The sequence below is a fragment of the Diceros bicornis genome, chromosome 33, assembly GCF_020826845.1.
Source record: "Diceros bicornis minor isolate mBicDic1 chromosome 33, mDicBic1.mat.cur, whole genome shotgun sequence".
NCBI lineage: Eukaryota > Metazoa > Chordata > Mammalia > Perissodactyla > Rhinocerotidae > Diceros > Diceros bicornis.
In genome coordinates, this window is record NC_080772.1 from 34,480,437 (window position 1) to 34,496,876 (window position 16,440).

The 16,440-nt window shown below is 39.7% G+C and overlaps 2 protein-coding genes across 2 annotated transcripts in view; one reads left to right on the top strand and one right to left on the bottom strand.

Annotated features, from left to right (window-relative positions):
- The window catches only part of LOC131396641 (uncharacterized), a 137,869-nt gene extending 134,788 nt beyond the window's left edge, over positions 1–3,081 (bottom strand). Inside the window, exons 1-2 of the mRNA XM_058529000.1 lie at positions 2,694–3,081; positions 993–1,484 (exon numbers count right to left, since the gene is read on the bottom strand). Coding sequence (XP_058384983.1) covers positions 993–1,484; positions 2,694–2,741 — 540 coding nt within the window. The 5' untranslated portion in view covers positions 2,742–3,081. The remainder of the gene's footprint in view (positions 1–992; positions 1,485–2,693) is intronic.
- The window catches only part of RALYL (RALY RNA binding protein like), a 706,869-nt gene that overhangs the window by 135,095 nt on the left and 555,334 nt on the right, over positions 1–16,440 (top strand). The window lies entirely within an intron of this gene.

Here is a 16,440-nt window from a genome sequence, read left to right on the forward strand (position 1 = left end):
ACTCCAAACAAATGGACTGAAGGTATATTTTATTATATAGAGGATAGTAAAGGCGACAGTCTGCACACAGATCCAAATAGGTCAAATATTAAGAGGGAAAAAAAACATCAGCCCGACTGGAAAGGGAAAGCACCCACATCGGCTGAAGAGAAATGACACAAATCAACCAGAAAGAGAAACACCAGGTTGACCAAGAAGAGAATACATCAAATCAATTACTTCATATCAAATCAATTACTTCACATCAAATCAGTCACTCACAACATCCACGTCCCACTGCCAGGAGAGCCCTGTCAATCGACGCGGCTGGGCAAGGATCACACGTCCTGGGCAAGGCGTCCGTTCCACAGGTGGAACTCTCACTGGGTCTCAGTTTCCAGCAGTTTTTATACCATCAGTAATTTTCAGAGTAAGCAATTACAGAGTTTGCAGAGCAAGCATTTAGTGTTCCCATGCACAAAATGGTTATCAGTGGCGTACGTGCACTGAGCCCCCTGGCTAACGTCCCAGCCCAGTAGTTGTGTACGTGCATTGTTCTCTTTGGTTATCGTCCCAGCCCGGCATAGATGGCCAGTCCATCCCGTGCTACGACGCTCCAAGAGCCTTGAAATGTTACAACCTGCAACTCCCTCCGTGAGAGAAGGGCCAGTTCCCACCACGCAGAAAGCAGCTTTTATATTTCTTTTTGTGCTGGTGGCTGTAGGTCAATGGAGCGGCCAAACATGGCTGCACTCATGTCAAGACATATTCGGCCGTGGCCGTCTCCATTAACCATAAGACACCATACGCACAGACAATGAACTTCGTACACAAGTACATAAGGCACATCCAATAATCCAAAATCCAATGACTACAATAATTATAAAACTATCTCGCAATAAAGGACCCAAACCCCAAGGTAACCAATCAAACAACCCCTTAGAATATGAAATGTTATTAACTTGATCTTGCAAATCATGTACAGTATCAAAGATAACATTAGATAAGGTAACACTTAGGCCTAACAAACCAGCTTGTAGAAGTCCAGAAGGATTATTACTGTTTCTGAGACAAAAAGCAGTTTCATTAAGAACTGTATGAGCTAAATGTAACCATAGATTAGTGTTTTTAAGAGGAGTAGTGGCATTAGGAAGGATGCTAATAAATCGAGTTTCTTTAAGAAACGGGGAATCTGGATTTCCCTTCTTCCATTTAATACAAGAATACCAGCCCCCATCACGGAGGGTAACAGAAGACAGAGCAATGGAGAAATTATAACTAGTTCTGCGTGACTGGTCAGATATAGGCTTGTACCGAGAGATTGCTTGATGTTTCTGAGACCAAATTTCTCGGCCATTCATAGTCCAGGTTATAGGTCCCACTGGTGTAGAGCAGTTGGTCCAGCAGTGCAGGGTCAAAGGTTGTCCTACGGAGACATTAGTTGGTGTGTAGGTCTGCAGCAGACATGGAAGTGCAGCACAGCATAGTAAACACAGCAGGAATATCTATTCACGCAAAGAAACAGAATTTTTAGGAACATGATATAATTGTTCATTTCCTGGATACATTACTATGAGTGTTGCAGTGGGCCCTTGGGCCACTACTTCTGCGGCACGCGGAGCCGCATTGGGTGGATGTGTCACCCACACTTTTGCTCCAGGTTTCCATCCATCTGTAGATCCAAATCCTTGTATTCCTCTTTTAGTTAATTCACTTGGAGGTTGTCCTTGTGACACATTTGGAGTCAAGAGGGGAAGCACCAATAATTGTCCCACTCGTTCCCCAGACTCTACAGTTAGTACTTGTCACTACCATTATATAATATAAATTTTATTTCTCCCTGGTAATCTGGATCAATAACTCCTCCCAGTACATCAATACCTTTTGCTGCCAGTCCAGAGCGTCCTTTTAACAAACCAAAGGTATTTTTGGGAAATTGTACCCCTATCCCAGTAGGGACTATAGACTGCTTCCTAGGGAGCAATTGAATAGAATGAACAGTAGATAAATCCAATCCAGCCGCTTCGGCCGTGGCACGAAAAGGCGGTTTAGCAGACTGAGTCAGGGGCCAATAGGTTAAGGTCATAAACTCATGGGTGGCGGTTGCCACTTCTGTAATCTTTGCTGGTAACAACCTTGACAGAGGAGTCTCATTAGGGCCTAGTGGCCTGTTATTTAACACATTTAGAGCAGTACTTAGATGTTTGTGCCACCCCTTTAATGAGCCATGACCAAGTTTCCTCAATTGTTGTTTAAGCAATCCGTTCATTCATTCTATGAGGCCTGCAGCTTGGGGGTAATAAGGTATATGATAAATCCATTCTATATAATTTTCCTTGGTATAGGTTTGAATCAACTTACCTGTAAAGTGGGAACCGTTGTCACTCTGAATTTGCCTTGGTGTTCCATAATATAACTTGATTGTATCTAATAATTTTATGGCACTCTGTTGGGTGGCCACTTTAGCTGGTATAGCCAATAAATAACCAGAATATGTATCAACAGCAGTGCAGGCATAAGTATATCCACAAGAATTTGGCAATGGTCCAATAAAATCTATTTGCCAGGTATGGGCAGGAAATAATCCCTTTTGGATATGACCTTGGTAGGGGTGTGGAACTCCCCGTTTATTTAACTGTTGGCATAACTGACATTGTTGTACTGCAGTGGCAATATCATCATGGGTGACAAGGATTCCACTTTGTTGTGCCCACCTGTATGAAGCTTGTTCTCCCAAGTGTCCACTCTTTTCGTGGACCCATTGTGCTAAGCCTGGGTTGTGCGTTGCATGAATCTGCACCAGCTGATTAGCATGAGAATTATGCTTTCGTTCTGCAGAAATTAAAGAACTGTGAGCATCAACATGAAATACAGTAACAATTGTGTTTTGACACCATAACCATATGTCTTCCCATAATTTCTTTCCCCATATTTCTTTATCATTAATTTTCCAATCATGTTTTTTCCATTGTGGCATCCACGTTGCCAAACCTTGTGCCACTGCCCATGAATCAGTATATATATGACATTGTTGCCCCTGTTCTTGTTGAAGTGCCTGATACACCGCATAAAGTTCAGCATATTGGCTACTCATATTATCTCCAGTGGTGACAATTGTTTGTTGGGTGGATGGGTTGTAGGCAACTGCTTTCCATTTCCGTGAGCTCGATATCATTTTGGCAGAACCATCCGTAAACCAGGTATGTTTTTGTTGTTCTTCAGTCAATTGATCATATGAGACACCCCATTTAACAGGGGATTCTGTTATATCAGTCTTGGGTGACACAGTTGGCTCACTGCTATATTGAGACACTTGTTCATGCAATAGGGACAACCCCTTTGGGCCAGGTTTGGCCCGGTCTTGAATATACCATTTCCATTTGATGATATTAAATTCTTGTGCATGTCCAATTTTATGAGTGACAGGCGTGCTATGAATCCATTGCATGATGGGTATCTGAGGTCGCATAATTACCTCATGTCCCAGGGTAAGGCTTTCTGAGTCTGTTAGAGCCCAATAGCAGGCTAACAACTGTTTTTCAAAAGGACTATATCTTTCACTGGAACAGGGAAGCTTGCGACTCCAAAATCCCAGGGGATAACGTCGGGCACCTTGTTTTTGCCATAAACTCCAGCTGGCATACTGATCAATGACATCTACCTGTAACTCAATGGGTCCCGGTTTAATTGGCCATAGATCTAAAGCAGTCTGAATAGCATGCTTGGCTGCTTCAAAAGCTTCTTTTTGTTGTATTCCCCATTCAAATTCATATTTTTTCCTGGTAACTTTATATAAAGGTGCAAGGAGCCGACTTAAATGTGGAATATGTGCCCTCCAAAATCCGAATAATCCAATAAATTTTTGTGCTTCCTTTTTGTTACGGGGTGCTGCAAAATCTAATATCTTTTGTCTAGCTTTAGGTAAAATTTCTTGTTTTCCATTATTCCAAAGTACTCCCAAAAATTTAACATTTGAACTCGGACCCTGAATTTTAGCTGGATTAGTTTTCCATCCATCCTCCTCAAGTATGTCTATTACTTTTTCTAACTGTTGTTGTACTTTTTCTTCTTCATTTCCTTGGATCATAATATCATCTATGTAATGTACTATTTGGACATCATCAGAAGCAGGTACCTTTGCCAAGGTTTCAGCAACCTGTCGATGGCAGATAGTGGGACTATGCACATATCCCTGAGGAAGTCTAGTAAAGGTATATTGTTGTCCCAGCCACGTGAAAGCAAACTGTTCTTGGACACTTTTAGGTATAGGTATGGTGAAAAAGGCATTAGCCAAGTCTATGACTGCATACCAAGTGCCTGGATAACATTGCACTTTTTCTATAAGAGTAATCAAATCAGGGACGGCCGCTTGAATAGCCGGAGTCACTTTGTTTAGCTCTCTGTAATCTACAGTCATTCTCCATGTCCCATCACCTTTTTTAACAGGCCAGATAGGATTATTCCAGGCTGTAGTTACTCTGCGAAGGACTTTTACAGCCAAATAATCTTCTATGGTCTCAGATATTTCTTGTTGTCCTCCAGGGATGCGATACTGTCTTTGATTGATCACTTGCGTGGCAGGTGGAATTTCTACTTCATGATGCAAACATCCCACAATTACAGCATTAATATGAAAAGACAAAGCTCTAATAGCAAATTGGTATTGTCCATCAGCCAAATTTAATGTCAATCCTTTTAGAATATCAATCCCAATTATATATTCTGGTATTGGTACAATCATAACTAGATATGTGCGCCGGGGTAGTTGCCCAATTTGCATAGAAAGATTAGTGGTAACTGCCTGGATTTCTTTTCCTCCCAGTCCAGTTATTAGAATTGATGTACCTTGAAACTTAGTTGGATTCCCATAGATAAGGGTGGCCTCCGCCCCTGTATCTACAAGTGCCTTCACACTAGTTGTAGATCCATTCTTCCAAAATATTTTAATTGGTACATGTGGTCTAATGTCTTTTCTTATAGTGGCACTAATCGATACAGAGGTTTGGCCTTCCCCTCAATCACATAAGTCAGCAAGAAGAGGATCCAAGGGAGGAGGTGGTGCACTAGGTGCAGCAGGCACTGGGTTGGAAGCATTCTCTATACTGTCCCTTCTGTTCACTTGTTTTACATTCAGCCCTTTTTCTTTATATAATTTCCATAATTCTCTAGTGTCAACTCCATCAATCTGGTCTTTAGGTACTCCTGCCTGGAGTAGGGCCAAAAACATATCACCTCGAGTTATTTTATCCTTTTTAAAGAATGTTTCTCTTTTTTCTCTTCTTGGAGAGTTTTCAGTTGTCTGCCAGTCTCCCAAGTCTGCTAGCTGCATAATCTTATCTGCAAGTGTTGATATAGGGCTTTCAGTTTCATTCATGAGAAGGGTTGTAATTATTTGTTTGTATGCTGGAGGTGCAGTTTTTATCAACTTGTTTCGCACCTGGACACTTAAAGTCATTTCATTTAAAGCTTCACCACACCCCAGAAACACAGCCCGTTTCATGGTTTCTTCTCTCATCTTTTGGACACAATCTTTTAAAGTATACCATGGTCTATTAGTGTCTGGCCACATATCATCCGTGGGGTATTTATCTTGAGCTCCTTTTACTGCAAGAGCCAATAAAGTTGTACCATCAGTGTCTTGTCCACTATCATTTGGGGGGTGAGCATTCATGCTCCAGTCTCTGAAAGCTCCCCGTATTACTGGATCATTGGACAAAACTACAAATTTAAAAGCATCTCCTGCATCCAGATTAATTCCTGTAGCGCCCATATCATATAGGCGAACAAGCCAGGTTATAATGGCTTCTCCAGGCTTCTGTGTAGCCCGGGCTAAAATATCAGAAATTTCTTGTTAAAATCCTCAATCACATCTTTCCTTACAGGATGATTACCATCCATTTCCATCCGCCGACGGCGAAGAGGACGTGCCTCTGTGCGTTTGGGCGGTTTTTCCTCTTCCTCATAATCAGTTTCAGAATCATCATCCCAGATATCACCATCCCATGTGTCCGGGTCCCACTTAGGACCGGCCGATGCTATGGCCATATGAACTTTTCGTTCGTTTACCTTTCCTCTTCTCTTTCTATATTTATATTTGGCAACTCTTACAGCAGCCTTTTCTGCTATAGCTTGGTAGTTACGAGCCTGATCTCCCAGTGCAAGATATTGACATTGAATCATAGCCAAGCGAGACTGCAAATCTAAATTTTCTTTTTCCGAGAGTGCCTTCTCTGTCTGTATCTTATCCCTATCTTCTATAGCCTGGCGATAAGCAGTCAACAAACACCAACCTCGCCGTGCCAAAAAAGAAACATCATCTTTCGCTTTCCTTTCCACCGTCTGCAAAGCTTTGGTCACATCCAACGGTTCAAATCGTCGCAGACGAGCATCCCAAGCTTCACATAACCCTGACCTGCGAGCCCACTCCCCAGCCAGAGTGCAAAAGGGAGGGTCCTCCCATCCTGGAATTTCTTCTACCTTGACTTCAGGCAACTGTAAATCTGAATTTTCCTTTTCCAAGAGTGCCTTCTCTGTCTGTATCTTATCCCTATCTTCTATAGCCCGGCGATATTCCTTTTCCAAGAGTGCCTTCTCTGTCTGTATCTTATCCCTATCTTCTATAGCCCGGCGATATTCCGTTTCCAAGAGTGCCTTCTCTGTCTGTATCTTATCCCTATCTTCTATAGCCCGGCGATAAGCAGTCAACAAACACCAACCTCGCCGTGCCAAAAAAGAAACATCATCTTTCGCTTTTCTTTCCACCGTCTGCAAAGCTTTGGTCACATCCAACGGTTCAAATCGTCGCAGACGAGCATCCCAACCTTCACATAACCCTGACCTACGAGCCCACTCCCCAGCCAGAGTGCAAGAGGGAGGGTCCTCCCATCCTGGAATTTCTTCCACCTTGGCTTCAGTTACCTTTCGTTTGAATAGGAAAGGCATCTCCTTAATCGAATCCTGCTCACAGCGCCAATTATGTTATGAGAGGTTCGGGGATTCGATCAGAGACGTAAAAGACACTTTCCACTCCAAACAAATGGACTGAAGGTATATTTTATTATATAGAGGATAGTAAAGGCGACAGTCTGCACACAGATCCAAATAGGTCAAATATTAAGAGGGAAAAAAAACATCAGCCCGACTGGAAAGGGAAAGCACCCACATCGGCTGAAGAGAAATGACACAAATCAACCAGAAAGAGAAACACCAGGTTGACCAAGAAGAGAATACATCAAATCAATTACTTCATATCAAATCAATTACTTCACATCAAATCAGTCACTCACAACATCCACGTCCCACTGCCAGGAGAGCCCTGTCAATCGACGCGGCTGGGCAAGGATCACACGTCCTGGGCAAGGCGTCCGTTCCACAGGTGGAACTCTCACTGGGTCTCAGTTTCCAGCAGTTTTTATACCATCAGTAATTTTCAGAGTAAGCAATTACAGAGTTTGCAGAGCAAGCATTTAGTGTTCCCATGCACAAAATGGTTATCAGTGGCGTACGTGCACTGAGCCCCCTGGCTAACGTCCCAGCCCAGTAGTTGTGTACGTGCATTGTTCTCTTTGGTTATCGTCCCAGCCCGGCATAGATGGCCAGTCCATCCCGTGCTACGACGCTCCAAGAGCCTTGAAATGTTACAACCTGCAACTCCCTCCGTGAGAGAAGGGCCAGTTCCCACCACGCAGAAAGCAGCTTTTATATTTCTTTTTGTGATGGTGGCTGTAGGTCAATGGAGCGGCCAAACATGGCTGCACTCATGTCAAGACAAATGGATGGCTCAAATCTGGAATGGATTTATTCATCAGTATGCATGTACAGGGTGACCAGTGCCTGGTAATGTATTCCCATTTTTTCCAGATCCTTTCCCTAATTGGTCTCCAGCCTCCCTGACTCCAGCCAACCCTCTTGGTTCTCACATCTTCCTCCCCTTTGCTATAAATCTTATTTTCCTCTGCAGATCAATTTAGCGCTACAGGGATGTTGTCATCAAATACCCTACATCCATCACTTCATATGATTTAAAGTAGTAAAAAGGCTATTATAATAAAGTTGGTGACTTTGCAGGTAGAAGTTGCGAGTATCAACTGTTCTTGGGTAATGGGACCAGGATTGGGGTAGAAGCTAGATAAAGGAGGTGATTAAAGTAAGAAAGCCTTTTCTCCCCCTAAATTGTGACAAAATATTCCTAAAAGCAAAGATGTGCTGCAGTACATTGCATGATTCTTAAGGGCAAGGTCTGTAACTTATTCATCTTTGACTCCTCCAACTTGGGATTTTGTAAATAAACGTTGTTTTAATGTCAGATGTTACAATCCTTCATAATCATTTAAAATAGTAAAACATGCCTCAAATTTTAGGAAAGGCTCATAAATATCTGATAAATATATTGCATACAAAATTAAATATATTTTATACAAAGGAATGTGGTGTGTTATTCATATAACACATAAATAATATAACTGTTTTATCATAAATTTGGCCTATATCTAAAAGGCTAGTTATAAAAAACATTTCTATTTTCTTGTTTCTTTAAGTTTAAAAGTTTGTTAGAAGGTTTAGATGACCTTGGTTTCTGAAAAAGGCTGTCCTTGAAACTGTGAATAATGCTTTCCTTTGATCTCAGTATATGTCCCTTAACAAACAAAAAGTCATTCTATTTCTTGGCCTAGAGTTGAGCTCTTTTAAAAAAAAGTCTGTTTTCCTCTTTGCAATTCAATGCACAGTGTTAAATTGATAAACCAGCACATTAGTAGGTAAAGGCACTTGAAATGTTGTTCTAAATTAAATATGTTCAAATAAACCAAATGAGGAAAATCATGGACTGCCTATGTGACCACACATACTAAATTCCAGGGACTTACCACAAAAGGAAGTTTCACTTATATTCTGATTTCCATCATTTATCATCAAACAAGTGTTTTGTCAGTTAAAATTTTAAACATACCATCTTACAACAGGTGGTTGTAACAATATGACTTGTGCAGCAATTATTCTGGTAATCACAGGGTTGGAATACTAGAACGTGTTAAAGGAGATTGGAGTGTCACTACAGGGGTTATGTAATCATCTTTTAAAATATTTTCTTTTTGAGTCTCTTGTGTTATATAGTTGGATCATTTAATATAGTTAATAGCATATTGGAAACAATAGGTCTGTGCTGCGGTGAATTTTGAAGTATCCATGTGTGTGTGTTTATGATAGTGGGTGGATTGCGAATGATGATACTTTATCTAATAAACAAGTATTTTAATGAATTTAAAGATCTGTTTCACTAATTGGTTTAAGAGTAGTAGATTGGTGATTAGCTATTTAACTAAGAAGACTGGTTATTTGACTGTTGACTATCTTGGTTATTTTACTGTTGAACTAATCATGTTTTAATGTCATATATGGTTAATTCCCTTTCCTTCCCTCCGTCTTTCCTCCCCTCCTTCCTATGACTGTAGATAACATTATTCACAGTTTGTACTTCAAACAAGGTGAACTTTGAGTGGTAGTGTAGTTTAGAGCCATTGACTAGTGACCTTTCTTAACTATTCCATGATTCCACGACTTCCTCATTTAGAGCCAAACTCATCGAGTTCTTTTGAACATTAAAATTCTCAATATATTGAGAATCAGTTCAGTGGAATTTCATCACAAGGATTGTATACCTTTTGGAATCTTTCAAGTACCTGTTTATATTTTTTTCAGTAAATAATTGTTTTTCAGTAAACATTTTGCTTAAAAAAATTAATTTTTGGTTACCGATATGATGCTTTTGTTTTTACATTATTTCGTATTACTACTATAGAACTATTAATGCTTCTCTAGATCCCACTCCACAGATCAGTGAAGGTAAACTTCTGTAAGATTTCTCACTGGGAGAAACCAGTTGTCACCGCTTTACTTCCTAACTGGATTCTGAAGGTGGTAAATTCACAATTTTGTCACTAACATGTGCCTCCTGCATAACCCATAATGACGTGCTTTCATCAGGAAATGTTCCTAAATATTTCATGCAGAGGAGCTTTTTGCCATTTACCTCCTGCACTGTTACTTCCTCTGGAACTCTTAGTTCTATGAAGCTGGGATTGAACTGTGTGTACATACTTCATCTATGCCCAGACTTTTAATAACCCTTCTCATTGTAGCGTAAGGATTGCTGTCGTAGGGGCAAAGGAGTGCCATTTCCGTTTTTATTTCCTATGTCCACATTTCTCTGGAACTTGCAGTGGAGGTCACCGAGTCCACTTTTATAGATTCACTGTTATGGGGAGAGAACGCCTCACAATTCACTCTCGAATACTACCTTCATTATTTCATTGTCATCAAACAATGTATTTGCTTTTAATCACCAAATGATTCTCCTTTCTTACATTCTTGATGTCCTAGTCCATTTCATTCACTGAATTTTATATTTCCCCTTTCCTGGATAAATTTAGTGGTTATATTGTTGTCTTGACAGCCTCTGCAGTGACCACAAAATCACTTTTCAAAACTGATGAACAAAACTGATGAAATATCCTAAACTCACTTCCCTGATATCCTCAGCTCCCCTAGCTTTTGATGTTCCTTCATTTCAGCCACCAGTGGCAATGCCAAGTCATGAAGTGTTGTCACTCAGAAGTCCTCCACCTTCAAGTTGACAGTCTCAAAGATAGACAGTGACCATTGTCTATTTCTTTACTTTCTTGACAGGTAACAAACACTGAACCGACAATTGACAAATTTGAACCTGATTTAACCATCCTTCTCCATTCGTCCACCTCTGTTCCTAAGCTAGAGATGAGGGTTATTTGTTTCAGTATTGCCCCGTTAGTATCCCAAGGTAGCTTGCCTGTGGGCCTTCGAAAGTTCTGCTTTGCGAACACCATTCTTCTATATGGGTAGCAAGTGACTTTTGGTCTGTGTCTCTTGGAGAAAAATACAAAGAATAAAAACATTTGTGCCATTTATTTATTTAGAAACAGTAAGTAGTTAAGAGTTATTGCAAACTCCTACATTTGTTTCATATTAATAATTTAACATACATATATGATTGCATACATTATAGCGCCATATATGCATATACACATATAGTGCCATACGTATGTGATTGTATAAATTATGATGCCTGGTTTTCAACGAAAATTCTGTTTGTTTGACTCTAATCCTTAGTATGCTATTTTAGACAACATGTCTCTTCTGGTCCATTTTAAACTGTATCAGTTTCTAGCCTTTCTGATTGCTTCTCTACTAATGGCCACTTATTATCCTAATTGGACTGTTTGCTTCCTTTTCTAGGAGATAAAATTCACTTGTTTTCTCTTCGCACTTAGCTAATTGCTTAACTTTTTCTAATTGAAATAATGTTTACAATAGGTACACAGTTGAAAATTTTGTTTCTTTAGCTTATGCCTTAAACATTTAGTTGTTTTTATTTTAAAATAATATCATAACAGGAAGGAATATTTTAAATTACTATACCAGCCCAATAAACAGATATTTTCATATTTCTGTAGTAACATATTTTAGGATCAAAACATTGGCATAGGTATATTAATTATAGCTATATTAAATTTATTTTTATATAGTTAAGGTAAAAATGTAATCCTACATGACAGACATCAAAATGAGAGTTGTTTAGGGGCCGGCCCCATGCCATACCGGTTAAGCGCACGCGCTGCGCTGCTGGTGGCCCGGGTTGGGATCCCGGGCGGGCACTGATGCACCGCTTGTCAGGCCATGCTGTGGCGGCGTCCCACATAAAGTGGAGGAAGATAGGCACAGACGTTAGCCCAGGGCCGGTCTTCCTCAGCAAAAAGAGGAGGATTGGCATGGATGTTAGCTCAGGGCTGAGCTTCCTCACAAAAGGAAAAAAAAAAAAAAGTGAGAGTTGTTTAAAACCATAATTTTTTTTCACATGACAACTACGTCCTTTCCCTTTAACGGTCTGACCCGGAATTTGCATACATTCCAGTGTCCAGTGCTGATCCCACTGGACAGAACTTACTTGCAAGAGAGGCTTTAAATACAGTTATTTTTCTAGGCAGCCATGAGCTTGGCTTAAAATAGGGACTCTACTGCTAAGAAATAAAGTGTTAGTGGATGTTGGGAGGCAATTAGCAGTCACTGCCTCCTGTGTTAATAAGAATTCTCCCTTCATATTTCAAAAAAAATACTTTGTTGAGCTCCCACCGTATGCCAGATCCAGAGAACTTAAAAATGAATGGAATATCTTTACCCCAAAGATTATAAGAAGTAGTTGTGACAGGGAGTGGTAGAGCATAGGAGTAAAATGCAACATAAACTCAGGAATGGGGGAGATTAACTCAGTTTGGGGTGAAGAGGGGGTTGAGAAACACTTCAGATAAGATTGGGCATTAGTAAAAGAATTTTAATTTAAGTAGAATTTTCCGGGTGAAGAATGGGCTAAGACGTTGGTGAAGGTAGTGAAGGGTAGCAGAACATGCCACTTTGGTATATTGATTATTTTGAGCTATAGACACTTGAAAAACAGCAAACGCAGGTCGAGATTTTCTCTGCACTCTCTTTATCTGCCTAAAGAGAGATCCTCCAAAAGGAACTCACATATCAACAATGTCCTTCCCAGAATTTTCATCAACCAGGCAAGATTGACTCTTATCACAGGAGAGGAGGCTAGAAGTCCACACCACACCCTGACAAACTGTCACCATCATACCTCCCATCTATTCTTCCGGGAGCCCATTCACCTTTCCTAAAATTCATTTACCGTTCTCTAAGAGGCCTACATCCTCCCTCCCCTTTCCCTGCTAAGATAATATTTAATCCCAAATTCTAAGCCACCGCAGGGAGTTACTCATTTTCTCCTCAGTACCTCTCTTGTATACGTGAGGTATACATATTAATAAACTTCTGTTTCTCTCTTGTTAATCTGTTTTTTATTACAGGAGTCTTAGCCAAAAACTCAGAAGTGTAGAGAGAAAAGTATTTTTCCCCTCCTACAGTAGTGAGATGTACTATGAAAACAAGCTATGTTCTGACATGACACAATATAGAGAACAGGAATAAGTTCAACATGGCAGTAAGTAGGAAGTTAGTTTGTAGAGGGAATGTGGTAGGAGATGCATCTGAGCCTACAGAGGTATCTTGTGGTGTGAGGAGAATGGCCATGTATGTTTGAATTTCATCATATACATCAGGGATCCACAAACGAGGGCCCATGTGCCAAATCCTGCCTGCCACCAGTTTTTGTAAATAAAGTTTAATTGGAACACAATCACAGGTACTTGTTTACCTTAAGGATCTATGGCTGCCTTCCTGCTCCAGTGGCAGAGTTGAGTAGTTGTGACAGATACAGGAAGATCCACAAAACCTAAAATATTTTCTAGCTGGCCCTTCACAGGAAAAGATTGCCACCTCCCCACAATAAACAGCGATTTCTCTTTGGAGGTTTTAAAGCAGTAGAAACCCATTAACGGGAGCTCTTTTAAGAGAATGTGGAATAACAACTTACTTATTTTGGATATCTTGATAAAATATTTTTTTGCTTTGCTTTGTTTTTTGTTTTATTGTTAATAGAGACTATGCTTGGAGATTAAAATACAACAGAAGCAGAAGAGCAGGCACTATAAATAGTTTGTTTCCTGCCACTGGGGAAAGCAATTCAAAAAAGATTAAGTAAAGAGTTTGCCAAAAAGGTGTTAGAGTTTGCTTAAGAAGGACGAACACTTCTACATTGAAAGAATGGATGGGCTTTGGTTGCTATTTTAATTAATGCTTGAGTTTGTCTTTCGTTTAGAACTTTCACAGTAACGTTAATTATTGGGAATCATCTTGGCTATGTGCCTTGTCACCTAACACAATAGGAGCTGTTACAGTAGAGTGGTTCTGGGCCATGACAAATACTGAACAACTGCAGAGAACGTTTGGGTGAGCTCACCCTCTGTAGACCTAGAAATTTGTCAGTTTTCAGAATGACTTCTTTCAAAACCAAGTCACCCCAGGTTTTCTTGAACTTGAAGCTCTTTAAGAGCTCTTCATGAAGTTGTCATAAGGTATTAATGCACAATGAGCATCACTCATTAAGTCTACATTAATCTGTCAGACATCGTATTTCAAATAATTACTGCCTACTGCGTTACCTTTGTCCTCTGTGAGCTTTAATTTCACACGTCAACAGCAATCGCTTCGGCGTGCGATATTTGTGGATACAAAAAAGTCTTGCCTTGGCAAATGTGTACTTGAATGATGATGCCTTAAGCCACGAACTCTTGCACTTTTGTTTGCTTCACATATTACCATATTCTTTCATGGGGTTTTAAGGTTTAGTGTCACTTGTGTAATTTTTTCTATTCCATTGTTGTAAATAAACGTATTTTCTCTTTTATTAATGCAGTATAAGTCACTGTTACCTGTTATTAAATAAGCCGACTTTGTTAGAAATCCTGTGTTCCTCCCAATAATTTGATTTCCCATCAATCCCTTGCTATGGACAACCATGCTATAGAACAACCTTTGGTTTTGTATAGTGAGGATGTGGGCTAATCTGATGCCTTTAGATGCAGCCATGAGTCTTTCTATTTTCAGTGAAGCACTGCCGTGTTGGAAAATATATCGGATAAATCCCTTCAAGACTTATTTTAAAAGCACTATTTCACAGTTAAAACATGAAAAACAAACTGGTAAATAAAAAAAAAGTATATTATCATGAGTATGTAAAGAACTCATAAATATCATAAATAAAAACTCATATCTCAATAAAAGTTAAACAAAAATGTGGACATTCAATTCACAGTGTTGATACAAATGGCTAATAAATATGTGACGAGATACATAACCTCTATGGAATAAAAGAAAGGCAAATGAAAAGCCTAATGAAATACTGATATTTCTACTTCTACTGACTATAAATGTGAATAAAAAGTATTAGCTCCAATAGTGGCTAGGGTCCATAAAAACATAAACACTCTAATCTACTGTTCACAAGTGTACAGTTCTTAGTCTTTCTAGAAGAGAGTTTGGCTATGTGTACCACATTTTAAGTGTTATGCCATTTATATACACATTTTAGTAATTTTGTAAGAATTGATGTTAAGGAAATAGTTGAACAAGGGCATAAAGATGTATGCATAAGAACTACTCATGACAGCATTGTTGGTGCTGAGAATAAACTAGAAATAACCAAAGTTGTCATCCACTGGTAATTGGCAAAGTGCTATATGGTGCATTCATCAAATGGATGTTATTCAGCTACTATACTATAAATGAGTAAAAGTAATAGTTTCTTTCTTTTCCAAATACTCTTCCCTTTGCTTCCTTCACAGCATACCTGTATTTGCCTCAAAGTCTGTGGATTTTACCTCTCTTTGAAGGCTCATCCTCTCCTAACTAACAGTTAAATTTTGGATTTCACAAAGTTCTCCCCAAGACTGACTTTCCCTCTCATACTCTCTCCCTCACTCATATTTTTTCAAACTGTGGCTGGAGACCCAGTCATGAATCATGAAATCAATACAATGGGTAGTAACCAATATTGTAAATGTTTATTGGAAGAGAAATTGCATGGACAAAGGTACAGAAATGGTGGTATGTTTGAGGAATTTCATGAAGTTCTATAAAACTAAAGCATTGTGTTCATTTGGACAAGATCTAGGACTTGAGTCTGGTAAGAAAGGCCATACAAGGCATTGTATACTGTGCAAAATTGATAGTATTTTATCTTGAAGTGATGAAGAGACACTGTTTTTTGTGTGTGTGTGTGAGAAAGATCAGCCCTAATCTAACATCCATGCCAATCCTCCTCTTTTTGCTGAGGAAGACCAGCCCTGAGCCAACATCCATGCCCATCTTCCTCCACTTTATGTGGGACGCCGCCATAGCATGGCCTGACAAATGGTGCATCGGTGTGCGCCGGGGATGCGAACCTGGGCCACCAGCAGCGAACGCATACACTTAACCGCTACACCACAGGGCTGGCCCTGAGACACTGATATTTTAAGCTGGATTTTATTGAGGAATTTAATGTACTTAACTCTCTTTATAAACAAGAACAGTGTGTATTTATTCCCTTTACTGGAAGTGTACATAAGATGTTCTGACATATTCTGATGCCTAGGACGATATCCAGGCTCACCAAAACATCTTTGCAGAAACTGAGCTTATATCAAGAGTCTTTGAGGACCTCTTTGAGCAACTAGTCACCATATTCATCACAGTATTTTCAGGTTTGTTGCATTTATAACAATTATCTGTGATCTTTACTATTAAAGCAGTAGCCCAGAGCATGTATGTCTGAGTCACAGAAAGAAGAATGCTCATCTTATCCTGTGCAGTTATGATATGTGTTAACTCTGGAGCCACAGCATCAAATTATCATAATAATCCTCATATCATTTAGATGCAGTAAAGTTACCTTTTAAGGTAGCTGCTATATTGGACTGGTTATAGGACTCTGTGAACTTGGACTCCATGTCTTTCCTGAAGCCATCTTCAAAAGTCCCATAAAAGTTTGTT